General features: G+C 40.1%; 1 protein-coding gene across 1 annotated transcript; it reads right to left on the minus strand.

Annotated features, from left to right (window-relative positions):
- Positions 1 to 4,836: 4,836 nt before the first annotated feature.
- On the minus strand, positions 4,837 to 14,792 carry tshz3a (teashirt zinc finger homeobox 3a). Its single transcript, XM_056766977.1, has 2 exons — positions 14,521 to 14,792; positions 4,837 to 8,579 (listed from the first exon to the last, which is right to left on the minus strand). The coding sequence occupies exons 1-2, from the start codon at positions 14,558 to 14,560 to the stop codon at positions 5,533 to 5,535; spliced, it is 3,087 nt and encodes a 1,028-aa protein (XP_056622955.1). The 5' UTR covers positions 14,561 to 14,792; the 3' UTR covers positions 4,837 to 5,532.
- Positions 14,793 to 15,011: the final 219 nt, after the last annotated feature.

Consider the following 15,011-nt stretch of genomic DNA (forward strand, 5'->3'; position numbering starts at 1 on the left):
AAATTCATGCAAAATTTTGTTAAAGGGGTCATATGACACGGCAAAAAACGAATATTATCATTTCTTTTAGATGTAATACAATGTGTATACACAATTTAAGGTCCAAAAATGCAGTATTTTCCACGTAGCGTTCATGTTTGTATCTCCTCTTTGCCCCGCCTCTCTGAAACGTGCAGATTCGTTACAAAGCTCATCACTCTGAAAAGCGAAGTGTGCTATGATTAGTCTGTTAACCAGTGCGTAGTGATTGGTCGAGTACTGCAAGCGTGTGACAGAAATGTAACGTCTCTTTCCATCTTTTGTTCCGACACTTTCATTTTTGCAATTTAACGTGTCTAATTCATGCATGGGCAACTTATGACACATCGAAAACACAGAAAATCTTGTATTAGCGACATATTACCCCATTAATTTGTTCTCAAGTGGTTATTTCTAAGTGCAAATGCATCAATATTGCATTTTAACTCGCATAATTGGGTCAGTATATGGGAAGGAAGGTTTTATTACTGTACAATCATTTTAAGGAGTTCAAAATATCCTGGTCACATTTCAAAGCCTGTCACTGCCTTTAGATTAAAGCTGACGCTGATGTCTGGCATCTCACATTAATTTGAAAGAGTGTCACAGTGGGTTTTGTAATTCTTCGAGTCAATGCTAATAATGTCTGCATTTCATGGTCCTTCCGCAATAGATTATTCATCATTATATTTATTTGTTGGCATATTTGGATAATACCATGACCATCAAAATAGTTTCCACTCCCTGTCTGTTTTATTCTTATTCTTTGGATATGTTTGACAAGAAAGCTTTTTTTCTTCCTTGCAGAAGTCCAGTGAATGGAAACTCTTGTCTCTTGTGCATTTACATGAAGTGCAATCGAAAGAGACAGGCTCGTCCTTGACAAGTACACCTGTCACAGGGTCAAGTCAGATCACATTGGCAGAGTCAAGCATGTTGCGCTTGGTGCCTTTGTTTGTGTGGGTTTTTTTCTATACATTTGTCAGAATCATAACCAGATTGCCAATTAAGCAACACAGATAAAATTAAATCAAATATATTTTACATTTCTTAGGTCTTTAAAGTATTTACATCATTGTACTGTGTACTAAATAATCTTAAAAAGTATTTTATATCTTTTACATTTAATTTTCCAGACAGTACAGTACATAGGCACATATTATCCGAAAATTGAATGCTCTTCGATATTTGATTTATCAAAATAGTGTCAAATCAGAAATCATATTATTTTAAATATTACATTTTAACTTTTAATCATTAAAACCAGCAGTCATTTCTTTCATTCACCATTGGAAATAGAGATATTTCCCTACTTTATGAAGTCTTTCTTAGGCATACAATGACAACATATCCTGAAACGAAGCTGATGGACAGAGTTGACACCTCTGTCTCACAGCTCATGTTATTATTGGGGCATTTTAACAAGAGGGAAGAACTCGCCCTGCCAAGCACACAGACTGATGTTCACAGCTTTGACAAGATTCTGCACCTCTTTGATGTATGTATGTGAAGATGTACGTGTGTATGTTCACCAACATGTTATCACCGCTGTCATTCATCTGTACTGACATGACTTACTGAAGGTATCTAACAGTAGTATGAGAGATTGTGTGCAGTCTAAACAATAAGTAAAAATATATGACAGAGATAATGAAATGATGTTATAATGTAGCAGCTATGTAGCATTATTGTCTGTTAAGTTGATTTATGACCGGTTTTAGAATGAACATCGATCAAACACATCATTTCATCTAACCTTTATGTGACTTCAGACAACTTTATTTTCTCTGCAAAACACAAAAAAAGATATTTCGAAGAACGTCAGTAATCAAACAACAATGGCCCCCATTGACTTCCATTGTTTAAATGCAAAACACTGAGACATTTCTCATCTTTTGTGTTCCACGAGAAGTCATATACAGGTATTGAATGACAGAAGCGTGACTAAATAATCTCTTTTTGGGTGAAATATCGATTTAATTATATCTGGAATTGATCCTTTTGTGATCCAAAGTCTCAGAGAAAAGTCATAGCGGTTTAGAACATCAGATTATTCATCATTTTCTATTTTCATGTATTTTACTTTAATTCATTTAGCTTCTTAGTGCCAAATATTGTTATTATAAAGACTAGTTTTGCGATATATACATTAACAAAGTAGCACATGGTTGGTATCTGCTCGTTTCTTCTGTAATGCAGATCAGAGCTGGCACTGACGTTGAATGAGAGGTGATCAAACACGATCCTGACAGTCAAAGGGAAAGGCCAGACAAGGAGACAGATGTCTGATTTGTGATTTTCAAAACATTGCATTTCAACTCCCTCGATGTGTGAATAAAGAGGACAGGAAGTGGCAGTTTGGCGGCTCCAACCAGGAGTGTCACACCGAATCGCGTCCCTTGCCATCTCCGGATGGCTAGCGCGGCCCAGGAGGTCGCTCAAACCGCTCAGCTCACGCATTTCTGGGATGTCATGTCTAAACGCCACCTATAGATACGTGCAGAGAGGTACGACGAACATGGACGAGATTGTTGCCGCATTTCCAATGAGCTCTGACAGAACATGAGCGGATGCCTTGTCAGATCATTCTGAATGCACAATGTCGGAAGTCATGCCACCATGTCAAACAACTGCGGCGTAGAGCAACCGGCGTGCTACAATGTTCAGTTTCCCTCCTGAGATGTTGATTCAAAATGAGGTCACGTAAAGTGAAACCAGATATACAAACAAAAACTTGGATACACTAATAGTTAAATAAGTAATACAAATACGGTCCAAAAGTCTCAGGTTATTTGAGAAAATGCTTGTTTTTGCATTCAATTCGCACCACCTTAACTTTGTTCAGTTGTTATGGTAAATTTTGTTTTAGTTCTGGTACTTACAGCAAAGTTCTGTAGTTTGGTCATTCTATGTATGGGTACATTCTCAATTGTGTTTAAAGAGATTGTTACCCAAAAATAAGAATTTGGCAATCATTTATTCACTCACATATCTGGAACACAAAATATATTTTATGTCTCAGTATTTTTGTCCATACAATGGAAGTCAATGTTTTGTGGTTCCCAACAGTCTTCAAAATATATTATTTTGTGTTTTGCAGAAGAAAGACGTAAAGGTTTGGAATGATAAAGATGGGATGCAATGATAAATGATAAATGATTTTGTATTTCTTGGTGAACTATGCCTTTAAATTAGAAATGTCCTACTTTGTACTCTTGAGAGTTGTTTGGAACATTTCAAGTCAACCTATATATAAATAAAATATATGCACTTATACACCAACAGATCTTGTTTTAGATCTCATTTTCTTGTAAAATATAGCTGGATCAGCCAAAGTGTTTCTCTCAAGGTTTTTACTTGGTCAGCATTTCTCTCTCAGTCTGAAACATTGCTTAAGGTATCACTTAAGGTGTTGGAAAACGAGATCAAACAGATTGATACACAGCTTTTGACATGCTATTTGAGCATGTAGCTGACTATAATTGGTCGTGTCATCATGCATTAAATTAACAATGTATGGTGTAATGCCCTGAAACGGGAGTCTTTTGCAAATCTGTCAGATATCATACCAAAACACTCTTGACAGCTATCTGCGGAAATGCTATGGTGAATAGCAATTCAGCTGCACAGAATATTCCCTGTCCAGCTGTTTAATGTTTTGGAATTGAAACAACTATCTTTATGTAGTTTTTTTTGCACATCATGCTGCTTTGGCAATTTATAATATTTTATCACATTTTAATAATAGCTGTAATATGCCAAAAGACATTTGAAGATAATGCTACACATTTTTTTATTAGTAGGCAACAATTTCACCATTTCTTATGAAGAGGAGAAAGACCTTAACCAGGCCCTCGCACTGAGAAAAACTAATTCGGTGTGGACTCTGTCTCCCGTGTGAGCAGCTGCTTCATTTCTGTCCCACGAGAACGCCGGAGCTGTCGTAAACTGTCACGTCAACTCACGTCTGGTCACAATGTGAACTGACACAAGTAGCGGGCAAACATTATTTTCAAGAAGCCGTGATGGGTTTTGTTTAGTAATCAATTTAATTTAGTTTATTTATGAATATGTCAGACATTAAAATGTACCAAATGTTTAGTTATGTTTCAGATGCATAATTTCTTTTCAGGTACTTGGTCACATTGTTTAGTTTTTATGACAATGAACTTATCAGACACGTCAAAAACCGATAATGATGTTACCGCGGCATTTCAGATCCACTGTTTTCACATCAACTATTTTTCGACTGGCACACGTGTCAGAATTCCTGTTCAAACTTGTCGGATCAGGTTGAAGCTTATTGCACTGTCAAACGTAGCTTTCTTCTCATTAGTCTGGGCCCCATCCCATCAGAGCATGCACTCAAATTAGATTGACATCCAAACTGTTCAGATATACAAAGCAATTTAGACGATATTCATTAGAGCGATGACAGGCTGATGGGACTCTGACAGGGAGCACTTCTCTCATTTTATTACCACTGAGGCGTGACTGTACAAAAGGAACAAGGAGGACAACAATGTAAGTATCTTCTTGAGAGTATCTTCTTTTGACCAAGGCTAGGTGTTGTTTGGAAAGGTAAGAGTTAAAGATCTGGCAAAATGGGGATATTTACCTCCCACGTCTCACTAGTCAGAAAAAATGCAAGGAAAAGCTTGATATTTTCTGACCTGTTCATTTGAGGACTAATTGCATGTAAATGCATGTACATTAACATACATGTAAGACAATAGGGTTAAATGTTTTTAAACTTATGTTATAAATAAAATCTTTGAAATGTGTAATGCACAAGACAGACACAAAATCAGACTTGAATATGTATGACTTGAGGTCTTTATTTTGTGTTTTCATTTTGTGTAAAAAAAGAGATTACTATAATAGAACATATTTCCTTTTCTACATTATAGACGACATGCTTAGTTTAATATATTAACATTCCACAAAAAACGTGTTAATTAACGTTTTCAAACATGTCTGCTTAAACAGTTTGATTAACAAATCTGACTAGAATGAAAATGAACAAATATGATACGAATATTTGTAAAAAAGCAAATTGATCATTTTAATCTGTAAATTTGGCTTTATATAACACTTTATATACAGTTATACAGTACATCTTTAAATAAATCCAATTCTATATTTACAAACCAACGAAGTAATACAGCAGACAAAATAGGAGAAGCAGAAGTGAGTTCTGGGGGAGGATGATTTACACTAGTTTATCTATGTACAAATGTACATTTTTTAAGGACCAGAATAGCTCATCATTAACATTCAAGAATGTTAGCATTTTAAGACATATGCTTCGTATTATTATAGATTTTTTTCTATTAAGTAAACCTTAACTCTGAACAGATATATTATTATGAAAACACAAATGACAACAAAGCCAAGCCTATGAATATGGCCAATTAAATAAATCAGATCAACCAAACAGTAAATGTTTATGAATTGTTAGATTATGATTTTATTTTGGTTTAAATGTGTCTGATTTTTAAGCAAGCACTGGTTTTACAATGGCTGTGGTTTCTCCTGGTTTACTTTAGCAGTTGATACAGCAGAAAGCACAGGAGGGCTTTTGGAACACTTCATAACCTTCCTGTTGAGATCTTTAGAGGTAAGTTTGGCCAAGTCTTTCATTTTAAACCCAAGGTGTGACTCGAGGTGACAGATGTATGTGGAGCGAGCTTGGAACTGTGTAGCACATTCACTACAGAAGAAAACTGGGTGGCCAGAGTCAATGTTCTTTATAAACTTTGTCCTGCCTGTTCGTCTCAGCTGATATTTTACATTGGCAAGCCAGTGGCTGATGGTTGTCATGGAAAGACCTGTTATATGCGATATGACGATCCTTTCCTGGGAACTCAAGTCTGATATCATGTACTTTCCATCAGCTGTCTGCCGGAGGCAAGCACTGAACTGAGCCTGCAAAATCAGTAAATGTTGGGGTTTCCAGTGTGACTGTCTACCTTTACGTTTGTGCATCATGGTCATATCCTCTGCCTCATCTGAAGCATGTGAACCCTCAATTTCCGACTGCTCTGTCCTACATAAAAGTGTTGGGGGCTTCGAAACATGAGAGTCTGATAGATTTCGCAGCATGACCGATATGTCTGACAGGGCGTTTTCACATAAAGGACCAACTGGTGTGACTATGTTGGAACCGGTGGTTTCGCTCACAAATGTACTGGAGAGGGAGGAACTCAATGCTTTGCCTGGTAAGGAGGCAACTTGGAGACATTGTTCACTTTTGCCTTTGGACAAGTCTATTGGTTGGTCTCTGTAATTTTCATGGCAGTCGGAATGTAACTGGCTAAGTTTTGAGTGTCCAGATGGACCAGCGAGTGCAGCCTTTTCTGCCATGCTGTTGCTCATCCTGAGAAGCATACTCATAGGGTCCTGGACAGGCCTCACTGGTTTGGCAGCTTTACCCAAATGAAGGTTCATGACAGACTGTAGGGCACTTAGAGGACTAACAGAAGGTTGTCTTGGCTCAGAGTGGACAGATAACGAAGCAGAGTCATCATACTGATCTGACACAGGGGTTGAAGGAGTTCTAAAGTCTTGTGAGCACTCCTGAATACACTTCTTATCGGTGTTATCATCAGCAACACGTGCAAGCATTTTCTCAAGACTCGGAGAGCTTGATGATTGTATTTTTCCTTTTATATTTGAATCAGGGGCTGTGAGGAGCTGCCGATGCGGGGATCCCTGACCCTTCATGCATTTAAATTGTTGCCCTACTTCAGAACACTTTTCTGTAATTTTCGTTTCCAATTCATCCAGTGCATGGAGATTGAGTGTCGTTGTGAGAGCACTTGGTGGAGTACTCGGAGGAATCACTGGACTTTTGTCTAAGGACTGCACTTCCCGGCCAACAGCTGATTGTTGTAAACTGGACACAGCGCTCGAGTTGTGAGTAGAAGGTTTAAGGTGGTTTTGTAACTGATAAGCTGCGTGAATGCTCTGGTAACCCCCCCAACTCGGGGCACCCCTCTGTGCTTTGTTAATAGCTGATGCGACTGTATTCTCCAGCGATTTGAGAATATCAAACTCCATTTTGGGACTCCCTTTAAGATCGTCCTCAGTAAGGTAATCACATTTTGAAGATATTCCCCGTCTTTCCTCTGAATCATTAAGACTTGCAGACCCATTTCGATCATTGTCTTTTGGAGATTTGATTTCCTGCGTCTTATTCTTGCTGACCCCATTTGGTGGAGATGGGAAAGGTGACTCGATGATTCCTGTGGCTGAGAGAGAAGAGGAACTTTGTGTACCTAACGGAGTCTTGTCACATTTACTTTTGGGATGAGGAGGCAACGCTGCTTGTTTTGGAAGGGGCTTGTTTGCCTTTGATGATGATTGGGTGGCTTTAACAAAGTGACCAGTCAACATCATGTGCGCACTCAACTGCTCCAAAGAGTCATGTGAAATTCCACACTCCATACATCTGATGTTCTGAGACTTTAACTGCACCCCGTGGCTAGTGCTCTTTTGATCTTTCGAGTCATCTTTGTTAATGAAGGAGTGTTCTGAAAACATCTGAATAACATCACTGGCCTGCCCTTCATTGCGACTTCGTTGCTCTGTGGTATGCAGAGATTGAGCAATATCCAACTCCACCGGGACCCTCTTTCTAAAGGAAGAGACAACTTTAGCAGCAATTGCTGTTCTTGGCTCTCTCAGGGGTACTTTCTGGTAATGCTTAGTCTTTATCATGTGCACGCTAAGATCTTGCAATGATTCAAAAGAGTGTCCACAGTACATGCAACGTAGAACTTTCTGGGCATCTTCCTTTCCCTCCATTTCCAAAAGAGAGCGCTTTCGTGGCTTGGACCAGGACTTACTGCCTTTGCTGGCACTTTCATGGTTGTCGTCACGGTAGTGGTCAGTTTTGTTCATGTGAACTGTGAGTTCAAGCAGAGTGTCATATGCTGCGCTACAGCTTTTGCAGTGGAACTTGCTAGCACCAGTAAAGATGGATCCATAGAGTTTAGTGCTTTGACGGTAGAGCTGGACAGTTGAGAAAAGGCTTGGTTCAAGTGCAATCGGTTGTTTCTGAGACACCTGTTGGAGTGTCTTTGCGACAGCAGACTGATGCCAATCGTAACTGCGCCCAGGGCTGCTATTGTTACTGCTACTACCACTGCTATTAGCAGGCTGTTCTTCTGCATACAGCTGAGATGAATTCAAGCTCAAAAAGGACCAGTAAGGATTATTAAGGAAGCTTTTGTAAATGGCCTTCATCTGCTCCAGGCTGTCTGAACTACATACAGAGTCTTCAGACCCATCTTTTAGAAAGTCTCTTGTGGCCTCATCCTTATTTTTAATTGAAGTACTCTCAGCATCTGATGTGGGTTCGCTAGACTCACTTATGTGAGATTCACCGTCAGCATCATGTCCTGAAAGCTCAGCAGTAGAGTCTTGTTCAGCCACTGAGTTTTTTAATTCATCTTGTAAGTCATTTGTCCCTTTTGGTTTCTTCTCGGTTGCTGGGCCATCACTTCCTATGTCATCAGTCGGTACGGTGGTCTCCTTAACATCTTCTGAATCATACGCTAAAGAGAGAAAAGAGAAAAATAAATCAAACATAAACAGCAGAATAAATAGCTTCACCGGCCCTTTCTTTTATTTAGTAAGCTTGCTTGTGTAATACCTTGGTGTAATTCTGATCAAATAAAGCACCACAATTCAAGAAATAACATAAAAAAGACTAGTTTAGTCAGTAAAAAATCTAAGTTTTTGTTTGTTTGGTAGTTTGATGTAATCAGGCTATTCACAAGGTTGCACCTGCCATAATTTGGCACAACTCTTCACACACCCACATTTCAACACACCTGTGCACATATGAAGAGACAAACACATAGAAGAAAAAGGTAGACAGATAGATTGAGAGGTTAAGGGGAATGTCAAAAGATGGCGGCACATAAGCCACCTGTCACTTTGAATCCCACCTGACGACTGTTCACCTTGGACAGGTGACGTGTTGTGAGAAAGGTGTCTGCTTGAGCACCTTCATGTGACAGATCCAAGAGGACACGGTCGCCCTTCTCCCTGCCAGCTGCCCTCACACCCTCAAAAGAGCCCATCCACCACCATCCTCTGGGACTGACGATCCCGTCTCCTGACAGCATGTCCCCTGCTAGTTTGACACTGTCACTCCGACTCCGTAAGTGGAACAAATGTCCTCTTGAAAGCCATACCAACCCCCCCTTTGTGTTCTACACTGTTGTTTGTCTATGTATTTGTGACTACATTGCTCACGTCAAGAAAAAAATGTGACATGTTGACTTTTACCAAAGAAAAAAACAGCAGGCCTTGAATTACAACCGAACAAGGCTGATGCATGTGTGATCAAGTGCATCCTTGCTTGCACACTAACGTTCCTTCCCCATCACTTTCTCCGTTGTAGAAGATTTACCACATTCTTGACAAGGAGTGTTAAAGCACAAATAGCTCTCATTTCAAATGATAATACACAATCTCACAAGCCTGCGCTTCTCTCATTTAGCCTCTCACTGGCTGTCAGCCAGGCGGCCCGCAGGATGGGGGGCTCTAAAGGATAACTGGCAGGTGGAGGCCAGTCTTATCCCCTCTGTAGATTTGGGTTGTCACTAGGTATCCATTACTTGCCAATCTCCTCTGATCGTGCACGACAGCCTTGATCAAAAGATGTCATTTGAACGGCCTGATTTGGCATGAACTCCAAAGCAGCACGAAAAGAGGGTGAACCAGGTGTAACTACAATGACATGATCATTTCCTGCCCTCTCATATCCGAGAGACAATTATGGTGACACACTGAGGGTCCGCAATGGCAAATTGCCTTTTTTTTGGAAGACGAAAACTTGAACTTTTTGTACTGAAACAAAGCAAGATCTAAAACAGAAATTTGCAAAGAAATGAAAGTGGTGATTTCATCTATATACTCTATTTTAGTTTGCAACATCAGCATGCAACCATACATTATATAAAGCAAAGAGCAGTGGAGGTTTCAAAGACAAGCACCCCAAAAAGAGAACGTAAACTGTGTATACACACCCCGTCCCACCAAATTTGAACACAATCTTTAACCTTGAAAGATTTATAATCCATCTCAGGAGGCAACTACCATAACCAATTATTCTTAAAGGCTTGATTGACAGCCAGGATGATTTATTAAACTAATAAAATGTGATGTGTGCAATGAGCTCTGGCAGAACAAAAAGCCAGGAAACAAGGTAGTGACACCCACCTTGCTTGATTTATGTAACTGTTTTATATGTCTCCATATAACCAGTCATTAACCCATTCGCTTTGCAGACAGAATCCACACAGATCACATTTAAATCTGAGCATCATGTGCACAGCCATACATAATAATTCTACTGGTTTAATGTGCATGCATAATTGATTCATATAAGACAGCAGAGTGGTTAGACATATGATGGCACATAAGATACGTATTTGTGAATCTGCATCCCAATTGCATTATACTTATTAGTATTAGTATGAACAAAAATGTATAGACAATCTAATTTAGCAAATGAAAATTGTCGGTCAGTCATTAAATCCATTGGAACCATCAGAAAATCGTGTTACAGTAACTTTACAGCAATATGAAATGCATTTGGATAAGTGGTGTTAAATTCCTTTCTTTAAATATTGCAGTTTTCATCCTCAGAGCTCACATGATTCACCTCATAGTGAGACACAGATTGAGGATTACTGTGAGAATTTTTTTGCTTGAGGCCATACTTATACATTACACACAAGGCTTTGATCGAAATAAAGCACATCTCCAGTGTAAAGGCAGCATGTCGAGATAGCGGGAGCACTGTCTGGTGCCAAAAATAGCTTATTCTTCACAGCAAATGAAGCATACAAAACGTGAAGCTCAGAAAATCTAAATGGCCAGACTTAAAAAACATCATTATGCTGAAAACGTTCTCCTTGGTGTCCGCCCCTCTTTTAAATGCTTCCCTTTCTCTGGTGGGGAAACACAAAACTGACCATTTACAGTAAATGCAGGAGGGCAAACAGTCTCTGACTGGAATTCCACCGAGCAAAGACATCCTTTCAGGGTAGATATCTCTCTAATTATCGCTCTCAGTGCCTTTGATTCCCCCACCCTTGACAACAGTGTGTCTGATGTGCCTCAGCTGCCAAGAGTGATTGGCAACAATTCTATGTGTATCTAAGCCAGCAGCTGCCGAGATGATGGCTCGGCATCAAAGAACTCAGTTAGATGGATGGCACTCATAATTCTCCTCTGCAGGGAGAAGATGGGGGAGATTGGGGGGCAAAAACCAACATCAGAAAAAATGTGTCACCCCCTCCATTGTGCAAGCAAGGCTTTGTCCCCGAGTTACCCCTTCTAATAAGCTCCAAATAACTAGTAATTGAGTTCACGGACAAAACTAGAAGGGTTAATAGCTGGTGCAATACCGAACTCCCAAACGCATCCGGAAATGACCACCCAGTGGACAGCTGGTGTCTCATAACAAACAGAGAGAGAAACCAAAGCTATCCATCATAGAGAGGACATCTAAGACCATGTGCTCTGTCTATGCCTCTCTAACTCTCAGGTTACAGGCTTATACAGCCGTCCAAATAATATTCACTGTGATAAATGGTCCACTAAGCCGCCTACCTCTCATTAATCTCTTTCTTTAAAGGAGCATCCATCACAACGTACTGCTAGTGCTGTGGCAGAGAAAGCTAGAGTTCATTTACAGGCCAGATGAACTTGAGTGATGCGTGTCATTTTAAGTTCGAACAGGAATGTGCCTACGTGAACGTGTACAAATGTGCAAATATCTGCATACGCCACACACACAGAGATGGAGAAACAAATCTGATGAACGACTGATCGATTTAAAAATGTGGTTTGCAAGGAGAAAAATGGTGCTCAATTTGCACATTTCAAAACAAGACTTTGCTCACTACGATAAAAAAAATTGCGTGTTAACTTAAATTAGAGCACATTTGCCATTTCACCCCCTCAACATGTAATGTGTATCAATCTGTCATCGGCTGAGGTCTCAAGTACCCAAACAGGGCTTTCAATTACTTAATAACTTAACAGCTTAACTCAGTAGAGTGACACTTTATTGAATATTCGCACCCATGTCTTTTCCCTTTAATTTTATAGCAGTAGGTGGCACCAACCCTGTTTTCTTTTTAAACATCTGAACTGCATCTCTATCCAACTTTCTCTCCAGCTTTTTCAGTCCAATTCTGAACAACATTTCTCCTCTTTCTTTCCTCCCTCTGTGTCTCGGAAAGCCTGTGTGATAGATGACATGTGTCAGAATGCCAGAAGTAAAGGGTGGCAGTGTGATTAACGGCTCTGTTGAAAGGGTAATTGACGGTTTGGCATTGTGCTGATCTTCTCCACCAGGGTTTGGTTTCTAGACCCCTGAGAACTAGACTGACTCATTTTTCTAAGACGGACCGCAAGCTAAAAGCCACCTCCCATGAGAAAAGAGATGGATTCTCATCTTCTTAACAGAAGATTGATGTCTTCATTGTTAACCCACCAAAGTAACATTCATATAAGTTTACAACCGGGACAGAGTGCTAGTTCATATTAAAGTTTGGACAGTACGCCGTATCTACAATGAAGTCAGTTTTAACGATTGACCTGTGGTGATCCAATTTAGTAAACCAATAATAAGCACATCAAAAGATCAAACACGAAAAGGAAAAAAGAGAATGCTTTAGAATGTTAACGCAATAAAATCATACAATCTATGTGCATGTCTGAAATGTGTCAGCAAGCATGTGTAAGACGAGATAGTTGAATTTTTTTCAAAGATGGATAAGCCGCTGTGTAAATCAATGGGGGTGCAGCAGTTTCGAAGCTGTTGCCAGTGATTACAGGCATGCCTGGCTAGAGAGGTCTGTTGACACTAGTTGGGATCAGGGAACGGCGGGCCTCTATGGTTTCCTGCCCTTTCATCACTGCCACCATCAAACCCGTCTCCTGCGTCACATCCACGGATGACTGATGGCTGCTTGTCTGGATGGCCTGCCTTACACCTTAGATCTGACAGCGACTGATTTTACCCCAGAAAGAGACAATGGAGGGCCTGGATATGTGCCCAAACGTGGCGTGGGAGCCGTTCCCAAAAAGCTTTGGGCCAGGATGGCTCTCGGGACTTGTGGAGACATGTTCAATTAAGTCACATTACCAACCCACACAAAGAGACACTGATCTAACTAACAGAAAACAGCACTCAAAATAGATTTGATGTCTAATTTGTCGTTCTAAATATGGCTCAAAGCCTTACAGAGCGTTAAAAATGTCAATTTCTTCAGAAAGCTGTACGTGGATCCACATGGTTTTGGATCATCTAGATTCCAGACAGGCGGCAAAACCTTATTTGTCACATAAAGGTGCTAAATCGGGTTAAGGCAATAGTAAAGGCCAGCAGGAGTGGCCTAATATCAACTTGATTACATCAAGGAGGCTGAAACCTAATATGACTTGGTGACAGACGCATAGCCTGTCATCTCCCATCATTACACCTGTCAGGAATCCATCAAGTTTAACTAATTAGGTGAGCTCAAATTAACCGCAGCAAAACGTTTCTTTTTTAAGAGCGCTGTGAACCTTCAGGACAAAAACAAAGCGGGAGAATGTATTTAATATCAAAAACTCTCTATTCTGTAATCTCTTATTATTATTGGTAATGATAAATACGTCTGTGAAGGACTCCATTTACTTCAATAATAACTTACTAGATCACACTCGAAAGTGTCTTTGTATAAATGAGCTCGGTATGGACCCACATCACAAAACGCATACCTACACTATAAACTCCTACTTGTAAACCATACAGTCACCACTTTGCAGAACATTCATGGGTGTAGTTTGGTGGAGCATACTGATGAAATAAAAGCCTGGGCGAGCTTATGGGAAAAAGAAGGAGAGCACTCACATGGTCGTGCTCTGATTGACCATTAAAGCCTTTGATGGATGAGGCTGTCACAAGGATAACAATTAAATCCAACATGAGACAAAGCTGTTCTGACAGGCTAGTCTAACAGAGCAAGCCATACCCCTCCATTAAACTCCACATCATCTCCGTCTCAAACGCACACATACACAAACATTGAAGGCTATATAATAATGGCTTTGTATCTCTGTTACAAAGAGCTCTGCTATAAATATAAAATGCCCCAGAACTCCACCTCTTTGTAAATAATAGGCTATTAAGCAGGCAGATAACGATATACGTTTAAGAGGCGGTTTCCACCTCTTTAGAGAAGTTACAGAAGTCGAAATATGTGTATAATAGGGAAAAGTACTATGGGAGGAACTAATAATAAAGTTAGAAGCCTATTAAACAGAATTTTATGATGAGAGATTAAACAGCGTAATGCAACCAGCGTAATAATGTTATATTACATCTTAGAATTAGAGTGAAATGCTGCAACACAACAGGGAACAAAGAACATCTCAAGATCACAAGCACAGATATTTTATCAAGCTGCTCGGATGTTATAAACTTACCTGCCGCGCGCTTCGGCGCCTGCTGTTTTCTTCTCGGCATACTTGCGCGCAGATATGCGTCTATATACGTGAACCCGCTATACTATATTTGTCTATATACGTAAGCTCCCAATAAGCAGTGTCACCTTTCTGGAACAGTACGGCGCATTTAGAAAGCTTCGCCACTTCGCTTCCGACATATGAGAAAGCCCAGGTGCTCTTCTTCAGCGGTATTCTTTGTTTAAAGCCCATGAGCCGGAGTGATGATGAGAACTGCGCGGCAGGACAGTAAACGCCTAGTCGCGCGCTCACTACGACTTTGTCACGTCACTCAAAAGTGCGCGGTTACTGATTCCGCCCGAACGCAAAAAGTAGGGGGCGTCACGCAAGAAGCGTTCTTGAGAGCAACTGAATGCGATATTACGCACGGGTGGTTTAAAGCGCATTTTGAAAAGTTGTGTTTTTGACTTGATACTCGTTTAACAGACGCACGCATTAAAGGGGAGCAAAAA

This window comes from Triplophysa dalaica, chromosome 14, assembly GCF_015846415.1.
Source record: "Triplophysa dalaica isolate WHDGS20190420 chromosome 14, ASM1584641v1, whole genome shotgun sequence".
Taxonomy (NCBI): Eukaryota; Metazoa; Chordata; class Actinopteri; order Cypriniformes; family Nemacheilidae; genus Triplophysa; species Triplophysa dalaica.